The sequence below is a fragment of the Chlorocebus sabaeus genome, chromosome 22, assembly GCF_047675955.1.
Source record: "Chlorocebus sabaeus isolate Y175 chromosome 22, mChlSab1.0.hap1, whole genome shotgun sequence".
In the NCBI taxonomy this organism is placed as follows: domain Eukaryota; kingdom Metazoa; phylum Chordata; class Mammalia; order Primates; family Cercopithecidae; genus Chlorocebus; species Chlorocebus sabaeus.
In genome coordinates, this window is record NC_132925.1 from 44735501 (window position 1) to 44749730 (window position 14230).

Consider the following 14230-nt stretch of genomic DNA (forward strand, 5'->3'; position numbering starts at 1 on the left):
CCTCAGCCTCCTGAGTAGCTGGGATTACAGGCATATGCCACCATGCCTGGCTAATTTTTGTATTTTTAGTAGAGATGGGGTTTCTCCATGTTGGTCAGGCTGGTCTTGAACTCCTGACCTCAGGTGATCCGCCCACCTTGGCCTCCCAAAATGCTGGGGTTACAGGCATGAGCCACCATGCCCAGCTTAATGATATCTTAAAGATGATTTAATTTGTGTTCATTTAATCAATATCATGGCCTAGTTCAAAACAAATACTCATTGCAAGTGGTGGCATACACATTGTGTAGTGGTTAAGAGCACAGGTTTGACAGTCAGATTGACCTGGGTTCAAATTCTGACTGTCTCATATCATGAGCAAGTATTTAACTTCTCTGAGCCTCAGTTTTATCATCTGTAGAAAGACAGAACAATGCCTAAATCTGGGCTTCAGTGAAATAACTCATATTAAATACTAATCTCAGTGCCAGGCACATAGGATGTGCTCGATAAGTGCTGGCGATTTTTAGCTACTAATAATACTTAACAATAAGAATTCATTTGTTGACTTGACATGAATGAGTGAGCATTGATTTTTCAAATGTTAAACTTTGTATTTATCTCACCTGACATCTTTTCAGTAAAATCTAGATTTTGGACCTTCCTGTTTTTAAAAATAATATGCTTTGGAAGGTATGCTTTTATCAGCTGTGTTTGTAAGAATAATTGTTTCCTTCTGTGACACTGTGTTGTGCAAATGTTTTTTATTTCTATTTAATCAGATACCTTGTCTTTGATGACGTCTACATAGTCAGAAATATCTCTCTTGCACAGCTGTTGTAAATAAAGAATTCTTGTATATATAAGGCATAAAATACAGCCTCAAGTTAATTTTTAAAATCCATGCTTTCAGGAATATTTATTTCATTGTGATTTGATTATTACTATTTTATAGCATCTGGTTTGTCAACGATTAGGTTCTTGTAATAGTTTAACTCTTTCTATTTGATCAATGCTTCAACGTTTTAGCCAGTATTTGCTCAATTGCTCATCAATTAAAGTAGGCTTTAGTGAGTGCTACATTATGTGTACTGTGTGGGAATATGGTGATGAGTACAGAGGTGAAAAGACAGTTTGCAAACAAAGGAATCTGACAATCTAGTGGCAAACAAATGAGATTAATATTTATTTCCTTAAGATAGACAAATAAACCTAAACACAATTGTGTAAACAAATATGACATAAACGTGATGTGATATAAATATGAGATAATAGTTTATATTACTAATATGAATCAAATGTTATGGTTGCACAGTGGAAGACGTCACAGAATCCTTCTCCAGAAGAGGCAAAGTGGGTCTTAAAAGTCAGATGGATTTGAAACGATGTCAGAGTTTTCCAGATGGAGAAGGGGAAGGTGAAGCAATCAGAGGAGGCAGAACAGGGTGTATGAAGGCAGGAAGGAATAAGAACATGGTGTGTTTAGGACATCAGTTTGGGTGAAAGTGGACCATACAGTGCATGGGTTGTCATGAGAAGGGTGGCCAGGAAGGTAGGTTAGGGCTGGATTGCGAAGAACCTTGCATTGCACACACAATCTGGGACTTCACATGGAAGGGGTTAGATTCCAGCAAGGGTTTTTAAGTAAGAGACACATGATGAGAGTTTTATTTTAGAAAGATCATTCAGTGGGCAGCATGAAGGAGAAATGGGATGGGGGAGCATTTTGGAGACTTAGGAAGAGTCCAGGTACAAGATGATGAGGGTCTGCACCAAAGTAAAGACAGCAGGGAGTGGGAAAGAGGGAATGGTCAGCAACACCTATGACTTTCTAAGACTAGGCAACTGGACAGCGACCACTTCCTTGATTAAACATTGCAGACTGTTCACGTCTCTCCTGAAAATCCACTGAGAAGACAGAAAAGGAATGAGACAGACATAAACCCACAAACACAAAGAGAATGAGAGAGGAAAAATAAAAACAAGCCCTGGAAGATGGAAAGGTGACAGTGGTGACAGACTGAGCAGAGCAGAGGAGAATGAGCCCTAGGGCCTCCAGAGAGGGTGCTGACAGGGAGCAGCCCAGTTCACTCTGGCAGACCAGGTTCACAACCAGGAGGCACCACATCGCAAGCAGTGGTGAGGTATAGGGGGCTGATGGGAGGTCTATATTTGTTGTACACCAAGATCCTTTTCTCTGCCTATGAAGCCAAGTAACAACCCTTCTGTTGCCCAATTCCCTCCCCAACGGGGCTTTCCTCTGAAACAATCAAGCCAGAGAGTGCCCAAACTTGGCACAGCAGGCACAGCAAAGAGTGGGGAAATGGACCTTGAAGCCAGGGAATGAAATGCACATCTATACCCTAAACAGTGGGACCCCTCTCCAACTCACTCATCTCATCCTGTTCCCAGAATGCAAGTACCTATCTGTGTGTCCCTCGAGCAAGGGATTACAGAACTCTCCTCTAGAGGAACATACTGAAGAGTCCAAGAGAAAACCTCTAGATATTCACATTTGGGGGGTCCTCCAGTAAAAAGTCTAGCCCACTCCTCCTTATTCTACAGTAAGGTGTCCCAATGAACAAGCCCTGCTAATGTACAAAGCTCTTCTAAACAGTTTTTCAGTACTTCAAAAAAAAAAAGAGACAGAGACAGAGTCCCACCCTGTCACCAAGGCTGGAGTACAGTAGTGAGATGATGGCTCACTGTAACCTCAATCTCCCAGGCTCAAGCAATCCTCTCACCTCAGCCTCCTGAGTAGCTGGAATTACAGGCATGTGCCATCACACTTGGCTCATTAAAAAGATTTTTTTGTAGACACAGGGTCTCAATATGTTACCTAGGCTGGAGTGTAGTGACGCGATCACCACTCACTGCAGCTTCAACTTCCCAGGCTCAAGCCGTCTTCCCACCTCAGCCTCCCAAGTAGCTGAGACTACAGGCATGTGCCACTATACCTCACCAATTTTTAAATTTTTTGTAGCGGCCGGATCTCGCTATGATGTCCAGGCTGGTCTTGAACTCCTGGGCTCAAGCATTCCTCCTGTCTCAGCCTCCCAAAGGGCTGGATTACAGGTGTGAGCCACCATGCCCAGCCAGTACTTCACTTTTAAGTACAAAAAGAAGTCAAAAGATCAATGGACATTTCAGAAAAACCCTCCAAGATTAAAAAAAAAGAGAGAGAGAGAGAGAGCCCAAACCAAAGAGAAAAGAATGAAAGAAAACAGGAACAGTGAAAGGAACGGAAAAACTTTTTAAAATTATTTTTACTTTTATTTTTAGAGACAGGGTCTTGCTGTCACCCAGGCTGGAGTGCGGTGGAGTGATCACAGCTCATTGTAACTTCAAATTTTTGGGCTCAAGAGATCCCCCCACCTCAGCCTCTGGAGTAGCTGGGGCTACAGGCACATGCCACTATGCCCAGCTAACTTCCTTTTTAATTTTTGTAAATATGGGGTCTCACTATGTTTCCCAGGCTGATCTTGAACTCCTGGCCTCAAGTGATCCTCCTGCCCCAGCCTCCCAAAGTGCTGGGATTGCAGATATGAGCCACCATGTCCAGCCTCAGAAAAAAATTTTAAAGGGGGAAGAAAAATAATATTATCAGAGACAGAAGATAAGCCATTGTACCCATAGAACAAAAATACATGATGTTCAAATTAGAAAAAAAAAAAGACAGGGACAAATTAGATTACAACCAAGAGGTCCTGGAAATTAAAAACTGGATAATTGTGGCATAGACTGATAGTTGCTACCCTATCTCTCCTTTTGTCTTAGGAAAAAAAGAAAAAACACATAATTTTATGTAAGGTAGTAATATGACCAGTTAAAAAACAATTTCTCAGCCTTCTTTGCAGTTTGTTGTAATCACATGACTAAATTCCAACCAGTGAAATATGAGAAGTGTGGAATGGGACTTTTGAGGAAGCCTTCTCCAAATGACTCAATTTAGAGGCTCACCATTTTGCCCTTTTTTCCCCTCCTTTTTCTAGTGCCTGGAATATAAATGTAATGGCATGACCCCAGCAACCACATGTTGGATCACAGAATAATATACTAAGGATGATGGTAAAGAAAATGACAAAGGAGCATGGGTCACTCAGGACCATGGAGCTGCCATGGCATCCAAGGACTGCCCACCCCTGGATCCTTGTGTATGAGCTAGATGAAGTCACTATTACTTTGCAATTTTGTTATCCTCAGTCAAAACTAATCATGACTGATACAACCACCAACCCTTCAAAAAAAATCATTAGAAGACTTGGGAGAGAAAATCCATGAAATATCCCAGAAAAAACAACAAATAAATGAATAGGAAAGAGAAAAGAAAGAAAATTAGAGACCCATTTAAGAAGATACAAAATCAAGATAATAGAGCAGGGATGGAGGGATGGGGGTGGGGAATTATCAAAGAAAAACTATGTAAAAGCATGAATTTGGTAAGAAATCTCGTTTCCTGGATCTGACACAGAAGTGTGGTAACAAGAGGAATTCTAAGACAACAGCTTTGTAGCAGACCTAGCAAACAAACAATCTAGAGTGGAACAGAAAGATGGAACCATAGGACAGAGGGGAAAAAAGAAAAGAATATATTTCTGAAGAATTGGAGCATTTTGAAAACAACGCAAAAAGACATTTGACAGATCTGCCAGAGCATTTAAAGAAAAATGATGACAGAAAATCAAGCAAAGAAAAAACTAAGGCAATTATTAATTCTAGGAAACAGCAAAAGTTGAGCAAAAAAGGAAATGTAATCATAGTGTAACATATGGCTCAAAACTGAGCAATATTTCCTTAGTCATGATAACAAGAATGCTAGCTTTTAATTTAATAAAAAACTGTGGGATAACTACTCTGGGGGCATTAGATGAGGAGAAGTCAGAGTGGCATATAAGAATTAAATCCAGGCAGGGTGTGGTGGCTCACACCTGGAATTTCAGCACTTTGGGAGGATGAGGTGGGCAGATCACTTGAGGTCAGGAGTTCAAGACCAGCCTGGCCAACATGGTGAAACCCCATCTCTACTAAAAATACAAAAATTAGCTGGGTGTGGTGGCGGGTGCCTGTAATCCCAGCTACTTGGGAGGCTGAGGCAGGAGAACCACTTGAACCCAGGAGTTGGACATTGCAGTGAGCTGAGATTGCATCAAATCCTAATTTATCATAAGAGTCAAAAGATGATGTCAGAAACTGAAATATCAAGAAGTAGCAATGCAAATGCATTATTTAGTGACAGATTAACAGAAGAGGCAAATTTTTGGTTCAAAGTAGGATTTTCTGGGGATGGGACTGGAAGTAGAGAAGGGTAAAAGGGGTGGTATAAAAGAATAGGAACTACTGTTTCTGATTATGTGACTTTTAATATTATTTGGCTTACTAAACTGTACACTTAGTACATTGATTAAAATAAAATAATTTTTAATTTTTAATTAAAAGTTCCTGGCAATTTAGAGGCAAAGAAGGAAAAACAGGTTTCTGGGAGAACGTAAAACACTAGGTTTTTGGGGGCTTGTTTTGTTTTTGTTTTTTTTGTTTTGAGATGGAGTCTCACTCTGTCGCCCAGGCTGGAGTGCAGTGGCATGATCTTGGCTCACTGCAACCTCTGCCTCCCAGGCTCAAGCAATTCTTCTGTCACTGCAACCTCCACCTCCCGGGTTCAAGCAATTCTCCTGCCTCAGCCTCATGAGTAGCTGGGATTACAGGCACCCACCACCACGCCTGGCTAATTCTTTGTAGTTTTAGTAGAGACAGGGTTTCACCATGTTGGTCAGGCTGGGATTACAGACGTGAGCCACTGTGCCCGGCCAAAACACTATTTTTTAGACACCTCCTTCTATGTCCCTCATCTCCTCCTCTTTGCCCACACCTGTCTATATATAGTTCCAGGGAGAGTATAATGTAGAGGAAAGTACATGGGCCTCAAATACAGATAATACAATGCAGGGTGATGTCCAGCTGTGCAAAGAATCAGCTCAGGGTCTTCTCTGTGACCTCATGGGGACAGAAGGTCTTCATTTGTAAAATGGAAAATGCTAATATATATTATATTACATGAAGTAATAGACATAAAGTACCTAGAATATGGTAGGTCCTTGAAAATACAAGTTCTCACTTTCAGAATTGCTCATGCCCTATAAGCCTCTCTGTGAGTGTCTCTCTCTGTGTCTCTGTGTTTATAGATTTGAGAAAACAAAGTTTGAGCCACCTTCTTTCCATCCCCTCTTGCCTGGTTTGGGAGGTCTATCTTCCACAAAGAAAACATATTGTGTCCTTGACAGGTAGTTTATCACAACACATTTCCACTTCTCTTGTAAGGAGAGGCTGATTTTACTCACACTGGCTTTATACTTCAGTTCATTTTTGAGTGAAAAGAAATTGATACCCAATTACTAGCTGTGACTCCCAGGTCTAATATACAGAAGTAGATAGAAATTTCTGTTTAAAATCAACCATCTACAACAGAGTAGAATTACAAATAATTCAGCTGATACCTGACTACAATGTTTTAAAATAAATATCGCACAAAATGAACAAGGATTTTAAACCCAGCTATAACTGGTTCACAATAACTGGGTAGATAGGATAATCAGTGGTCATCCCCAAATAAGAGGCCCCAGCGTGACGCCAGAGCACTCACCTTCTCCACTGGACTCAGATTGGTTGCACAGGTCAGGAACCAGTTGCTCTCCATATGTTCCCCCACGCTGAGTCTCTTCGCTCCTGGAAGTCTGCTTTTTCCAGCAGGACTCCTGCCCCTCCCAGGAGGCAGCGGGCAACCTGTCAGGTATCTTGACAGGGAAAGGAGGGGATTTGAGGTCCAAGAGGAAGCTATCTCGTAGGGTCTGCTTGGTGGCCTCCTTGCTTTTCCTCTTCTGACTTTCTGGGGTCCTGTTACCCTCTCCTTGCCTGGGCCGGCTACTCTCAAGCTTTCTGGTTAGCTGGAGGAACTGATCCATGTCCTTGGTGAATTCCAGCAGCGTGCCCTCCAAGACTCTTTGGGCAGGTCCCTCAGAGCCGTAGCTGGGAGCTTTCTCTAAGAGCAGGTGCTCAGAGCAGTGGAGGCCTTCCGGGCCCTCCCTGAGCACTGGCTCAGGCACCGGGGGCAGGCTGCAGGAACACATGGACAGGGAGAAGTAAGAGTAGTCCACTGCGACGTAGGTCAGCATGAAGTTGATGGTGACGATGGGGGCCAGAATGTTCACTTGACCCACAAGGACAAACGCCATGGTCACCAAGCTGGTCAGGCAGATGGCAGCCACAGGTGTTTTGTTTGGCCCCTTCTGCAGCAACAAAAATAACATGCAGGACCATAAAATTTCAGATAGAATGCTTCAGAGATTTCAGAAGTTATAGGCTAGAAACACAATTCATAATGACTCAGCCACTTCTCCCCATGTGATTGTTCATCTATAAACTTGAGATAATAGTATCCTAGTCATGGGATTATTGTGAGATCAGAGTTCATGCATGTGAAATGCTTCACATAGACTGATATGCAGTAAGCCCCACAGATATTAGTTGCATTAGTAACTTTATTTTTTGAGACAGGGTCTGGCTTTGTTGCCCAGGCTGGATTGGAGTGGTGTGATGTCAGCTCATTGCAACCTCCACCTCCTGGGCTTAAGCCATCCTCCCACCTCAGCATCTTGAATAGCTGGGACTACAGGTGCACACCACTATGCACGGCTAATTTTTGTACTTTTTGTAGAGACACGGTTTTGCTATGTTGCCCAGGCCAGTCACAAATTCCGGGGCTCAAGCAATCTGCCCAGCTCGGCCTCCCAAAGTGTTGGGATTACAGGCGTGAGCCAATGCGCCCAGCCTGTATGAATAACTATGAACATGGGGCATTACTGTAGAACTTTGGCCTCCCAACTATTTTCTCCTTTTGTCTTTCATTGAGTTTTGATACCAGCATAGAAAATCAAAGAGATGCAAAGTTGATTCTTCCCAGGGAGAAGAAGATTCCAGAAGACACAGCAGAATCACTGGTGGCTGGAGGAGGGGAATTCTGACCCTAAACATCAGCAAATGCTCACGCACACACATTACACACACCTGTTATTAATGAAGGTGGGTATGGTGACCTTCAGGCAGACAGGAATGGAAAACAGGTGCTAGCTGCCACTCCCGGGAGCTCTTCATCACAGTCACTGACATAGTTCTTGAGCCAAAAGCAACAGTCACTTCTCAGTCCCTGTCTTCTTTGACCCAGCTGGCTACTCCCTCCTCTTCGAAACACTTTCTTCACCTCACTTCTCCTGACTGACCTCCCTCTTCACTGGCTGCTCCTTCTTGGTTTCCATGGCTGGCTTTTCACATCTCTGAACTCCACATTTAAAGCAGCCCCAGGCTCCATCCTCAGACCTCTTCTCTGTCTGTACTCCCTCCCTTGGTGAGCTCAACCAGACTCACGCTTTGAATACCGGCATTATATTGACAACCTCCAAATTTGAATCTCCAGCCTAAAACATTCCCCCTGAAACCCAGGCTTACATATCCAACTGCCTACACAACATTGCCAGTGGATGTCTAATAGGATCTCAAATGAACAATGTTCAAAACCAAACTGCATTTTTGAAGGAAGGTGAAGGAAGAAATCAAGGATAAGTTGCAATGATGTGTTCTCTAAACCAGAGGGAGGGTGAAAATTGGAAGCAGGTGTGGAGGCCCTCTGTGGTACCTCAACAAGACAAAAATGAACTATAGCTTGCAAACCATATTATTGGGAAGTGGGATTCTCTGTTTATGTCTCTTTGGTCCTCCCCTGGGCTTTAGAATGTCTATTTTAATCATCCCAGCCTTGACTCAACTGAGCTGTCCTTCAGGTATCAGTTAAGGTTTGGTTCTTGATGGTTAACAGGAAGTATAGAGGCCAGAGGTGTGGGAAATCATCAAACAGCAACCCCCAAGGGGCAGGTGAGCCTCGAGGGCAGAGTTAGAGCTGCAAGGACCAGTTCGCCTCCTGACCAAAACATGCTTTCTTCTATGCTAAACCTGGAGGATCCTGAATTCATTTTTATTAAAGGATGGGGCACTGCATTTTCGTGCTGCTCAGGGTCCAAGATGTTACTAGGACTGGTTAGCTAACCCAGTGCTAAAAGTGCTAAGGGGCTGGGTGACTGTGACATTTAAGATGCTTCATCTACTTAGCCCTAACCTAAGCCAGCCGGAGGACAGGGCTGAAAGAAATGACCTCTGCATTATTTTCTGTGTCACCCCAAAGAAATTGACCAGAGGCTCTGATCAGAAAAGCTTAACCAACTCATGGGCCAACAATCAGGTTAGCAGCAAAACATGTTTCAAAAAACAAACAAACAAAAAAGAGGATTACTCACCCCTTGTCCCAGACAGGCAAGTGCAGGGATCACTTTCTCCTGGGCAATGCACTGCAGGATGCGGGGAGCTCCATAAAGTCCTCCCATACAGGAAGCCAGGGACGAGATGTATAAGCCCAAAAGGAACAGGAAGCCCACGAGGGACACCTGTGTGAGAAGTGGTTTCATTCGCCAGTGCCAGAACCTGCTCCTGTGCCTTTCTACTCCCCCAGCACCCACCCACCTGCACCCACGCAATCATCCACTGAGTCCTCTGGATCTGATCTCTGGGATACAGTTTCTACATCCCCAGCCTCAACCCCATTCATTCCATGGTTTCAGCTGAATCCGCCACCACATTTCATATGGACTGCACAGCGGTCCTCAAATGAAGCATCTACCAGACTCAGCAGCAGTGCTTGCTAAAGACAGATTTCTGGGCCCCCTCCTCAGAGTTTCTGGTTCAGTAGGCTTGGGGTGGGGCCTAGAAATTCGGATTCCCCACAGGTTCCCAGAGACCACACTTTGAGAACAAACTGGCCAACTACAATGCTCATTGGCCTCTTGCCTTTAAGCTCACCCTTAAAGATGAGGTTAAATCATTCAGATGATTCACTCTGAATCATCCCCTAAGCCTCTGCGGGAATGACCTCTCTAAACTCAAATCTAATCACAATGTCTCTGTTGCAGACATATCAAAGGCTCCCCCTGTCCTGACATATAAGGCTCTTCATGGTCTGTGACCTCTTTAGCTCCACACCTGGCACACTGAGAGTCTGATCAGCATGATTTTTCTGTCTATAGGAAGCCTCTGTCCACACCCGCTAATCTACTCATTGTCTGTTAAACTCCTAATTGTGCTACAAAACTCAGCATCAACCTCGCCTCCACTGTGAGGCCATCCCCTCTTTCCCTGACTACAGTAGTCACTTCTCAGTGCTCCATAGCATCCCCAACATGATGTTAGGACAGCACCTATCATGGTGCCCCCTCCACTAATCTGGAGGCTTCATTTAAGCAGGTCTTCTGTCTTGTTCACCCTAGAATTATTGGTGCCCAACACAGAAATATAAATGCCGAATGAATGAATGAGATCCGTGACCCACAAGGCACCAATAGATAGAATAAGAGGGCACAGCTGTTCTTCTCGGTGTCAACTTACAAAAGATCAGGGTCTAAGATGTTACTAGCTAACCCAGTGCTAAAAGTGCTAAGGGGTTGGGTGGCTGCATGACTGCTTGCCATGCGCAGCCAGGTCCCAAGCTGTCACTCATGAATTCACCCTCCTGGGCCAAACCTCATCTGTACCCATAGGGAAGCACCTTTGTTTTCTTATTTGAAGTGCCCTCTCCATTCTACTTTACTTTAGGCACAGTGGCCAGAACTGTACATTCCGAGTACTCATGTGTCCAATGCTTACAGATAGGTTAGAGTTAATATTCAGCTTTGTCACTTACACCCTTCTTGATGAAGGCTCTCCTCGCCCCATTTTTTACTTCCTTGCATCAGCAAAGCACCAGATTTGTGTCATCAAGCTACACTGAACACAAGCCACTGGTTAGATTTCTTTCCTGGCTCATAAATTATCACTGGAATAATTTGACTGACTGATGAATCAGTCAGGACAGTTGATTGGGAAAAAAAAATACTTTTCTTAAAAAAAGAATATATTTGTAGGACACTGGCAGTTTGTAGAATCATCAGGAGGCTAAAGGATGAGGCTCAGAAAAGGGCAGGACCAAGCCTGGAGGCTTACCCAGCCTCTTCCCCAGGAACAGCTTGGCCAGGATGCTGCTGCACCCCTGCTGCCCTGTGGATGGATTCTCACCAGCTCTTTATCTTTGCTTCGTTGGTTACAATGGGAGCACGCAATGGCCTAGTGTAGGTCATGTGCCCTACTAGGGCACTGCAAAGGGACAAGCAAGAGAGGTCTGGTCCATTGGGTTGCTATTACGCAGAATAGGGGTACTCCCTCCCTTCAAGACCATTGGTGGAATAACCCCCAAATGGTCAGGAAGGTCAGAGGCTTGATGAACAAGACTAAGGTTCACTACGGAGCCCACCTTGTCTTTAATTCAGTGTTGATTCCTTTCCCCTGCCTTTATCATCTCTCTTATCCCCAAAGAATCTCGCCTGTCTCTTTTTTCAATGTCACAGCTTTCTTGGGTTTGTCCTACCCACCCTACTCACCGTTTTATTACTACAGAAAATCAATGTCATCTAGTGTTTCCATCACTTTGTGTGATCTGATGGCATTTTGTTACTTTCCATCCTGTGGGATAGTTACGCTCATGGCTTACCCTGCCAGCACCCTGAGCACCTCACGGATAGAACTGTATCATGAATCCTGGCCCCCTTCCCCCAGCAGCTCATGCAGAATCGGGCAAGCAGAGCTCAGCAGCTGAATTCATGCAGCTTCATGACTTTGCTGTCATCGAGCCGTAGGTGCCTTACAAAACTGTTAGATAAGCTGGGTCCATTATCAATCCTTAATCCATTCTGAGATGTGATCATTCATCTATAACCTTTATTTCTGTCTTCTCTACCAAATGCATCCTATGTTGACTGGTTTTTAAAAAACAGATTCTATGATGAAATTTTATCAAGAAAGAGCCTTTTGAAAAGTTAAGTCAATAATTCCCCACTCTGGCTAAACATAAGACTCACCCAGAGATTCTGATTTAATTAGTGTAGAGTGAGACACAGACATGGTTGATGTTAAGAAAGCTCCCCCAGGTGATTCTAATATGCAGCCGATATGGCGAACCCCTGGGCACAACACACTGGAGCCATTGCATTCTCCCCTCAAAAAATTCGTTGGGAGGGTCAGGCATAGCATCTCCTTGCAGAAATTTCACTGCTTCTTACCTAAAAGGTTATGTATATTTGAATTTTTACAACTCTTTTTCATTTAAAGCCTGTCTATTTACTCAGAGCAGGAAGGAGTGGGAATGCTCCAGCCTGTCATACTCCTAGAGTTAGACTGACTTCAGGAACTGGGTTGAGCCTCTGGCACCATGAGTCCACGATATGGTGGCTTCCGTCTTTGGCCAGCCTTCCCACAGACACACCCTGGGATTCCTCCAGAGCCCTAAGAGCTGGGGTCAGACAGGGCCAAGTATAGCAACTTGTTTACGTCCAGTTTGTTGATCGTGTAGAATGATCTGTTCACTTACCACTTTTAAAAAATATAAAAATATTATTCAGTCTATTTTCTGAATAATATATGAAATGTTGGTCCCCACATCTAGACAAATTATAAAAACTTCATTCCATCTCTCCTGCCTAAATCCTATCTCTTTCTTTCATTTGTCTTCCATCCATCCACCCATTTAGGAAGCATTTCCCAAAGACAGGTTATGTTCCTGGCACAGTGCTAGGCAGAGCAAGGCTTATAGACACAACGGTGAACCACACAGCTCTGCTCCCAGCCCTAAAAGAACTTAATTGTTTTCTCTATTCGTATCAGACTGAAAATTTGCCAAATGTGCCAGTGGAGGTGGAAGTGAGGATTTATTTGAGCAGAGGTGTGTCAACAGTTCTTTTTAAATAAAAAGTGATTCTTTTCTGGCATACACCTGTTTGAGCCATCCCCCTCAAAGCTCTTTCCAAAATATTACATGGGGTGTGAACTACCCTGATTTCTTTCTTCAGTAACTACTGATTAAAATAATTACTTCCATCTCTCTGCTCTTAGTATTTTCTCCCAGCTCCCACTTGAGCTTCGGTCATTGAGGGACTCCACTCATTCATTGGCTGCTCTCTTCTCTTGAAGGACAGGATTTAAAGTCATTTGCAAGGGACTCATTCTGTCTCATCTAATTCCGGTGGCCCCCTGACATCACTGAGGAGCGCACCCTAAAAACCTTTACAATCCCAAGTGTATTAATAAGGCTGTGTCTCAACAATGCTTTGGTTTTTTCCTCCCACATCTCATTTCCAGTCATGAGTTTCCTAGCACTCACCACGCTCCACGAACTGATCAACATCTCAACTTTCAGTCCAGTTTTACCTCTCACTTGAGAGTCATTTTCCAGAATGAGACCTAGTCTGCTTCCCTTCCTGAGAGGCAGGACTGTGTCCACGATGGAGGGCAGAGGACACTCAGGCTGACCCACTCCCAGGTGCTGAGTGGCCCATGAGGACTCACTCCCTAGTCACCAGCACTGTCCCATCCCCATCTTTCCTGTACAGCTGGTGTCATGAGCTTCCAAGGTCCCTCGTGAATATGTGAAACCATGACTATTAAATCCAGGAATCAGAATTTGCTCTGTGGGATTACCCAGTTTTTTGGGGTTTTTGTTTTTTTTTTTAAACAGAGTCTTGCACTGTTGCCCAGGCTGGTGTGCAGTGACACGATCTTGGCTCACTACAACCTCCACTTCCCGGGTTCTAGCGATTCTCTTGCCTCAGCCTCTTGAGTAGCTCGGACTATAGGTGTGCACCACCACGCCTGGCTTATTTTTGTATTTTCTGGTAGAGATGGGGTTTCACTGTGTTGGCCAGGCTGGTCTTGAACTCCTGACCTCAAGTGATCTGCCCACCACGGCCTCCCAAAGTTCTGGGATTACAGGCATGAGGTGGCCAGATTCCCTAGTCTTAACAACAATACTTTTGGGATATTTTTCCTTCTTAGATTGCTCTTATTTTGCTAGTTACCAAGCCCCAGGACTCCTAAGATATTTGGTCTTTTTTATTTGTAATAAACATCTGTTTCCTGGACTGTATACAAGTTTGTTCTGAAACATTTAATCTATTTCACCCCAACTAACACTGTGGTTTATACAATTCCTTTTCTAACTAAATAATACTGAGATTGACTATTTTGGCTTTTCCTATTAAATATGGTGGATTTGTGGGGAGAAAATGTGTTCCTAAAATAAATGTTTTGATCTGTAAGGGTATGCCCATAAGGAGTGTGGAAGGGAGTTAAA

The 14230-nt window shown here is 43.8% G+C and overlaps 1 protein-coding gene across 1 annotated transcript in view; it reads right to left on the reverse strand.

Annotated features, from left to right (window-relative positions):
- Positions 1–14230, reverse strand: part of LOC103228134 (solute carrier family 12 member 8) — a 98370-nt gene that overhangs the window by 20497 nt on the left and 63643 nt on the right. The window contains exons 5-6 of the mRNA XM_007985529.3: positions 9318–9464; positions 6617–7259 (exon numbers count right to left, since the gene is read on the reverse strand). Coding sequence (XP_007983720.2) covers positions 6617–7259; positions 9318–9464 — 790 coding nt within the window. The remainder of the gene's footprint in view (positions 1–6616; positions 7260–9317; positions 9465–14230) is intronic.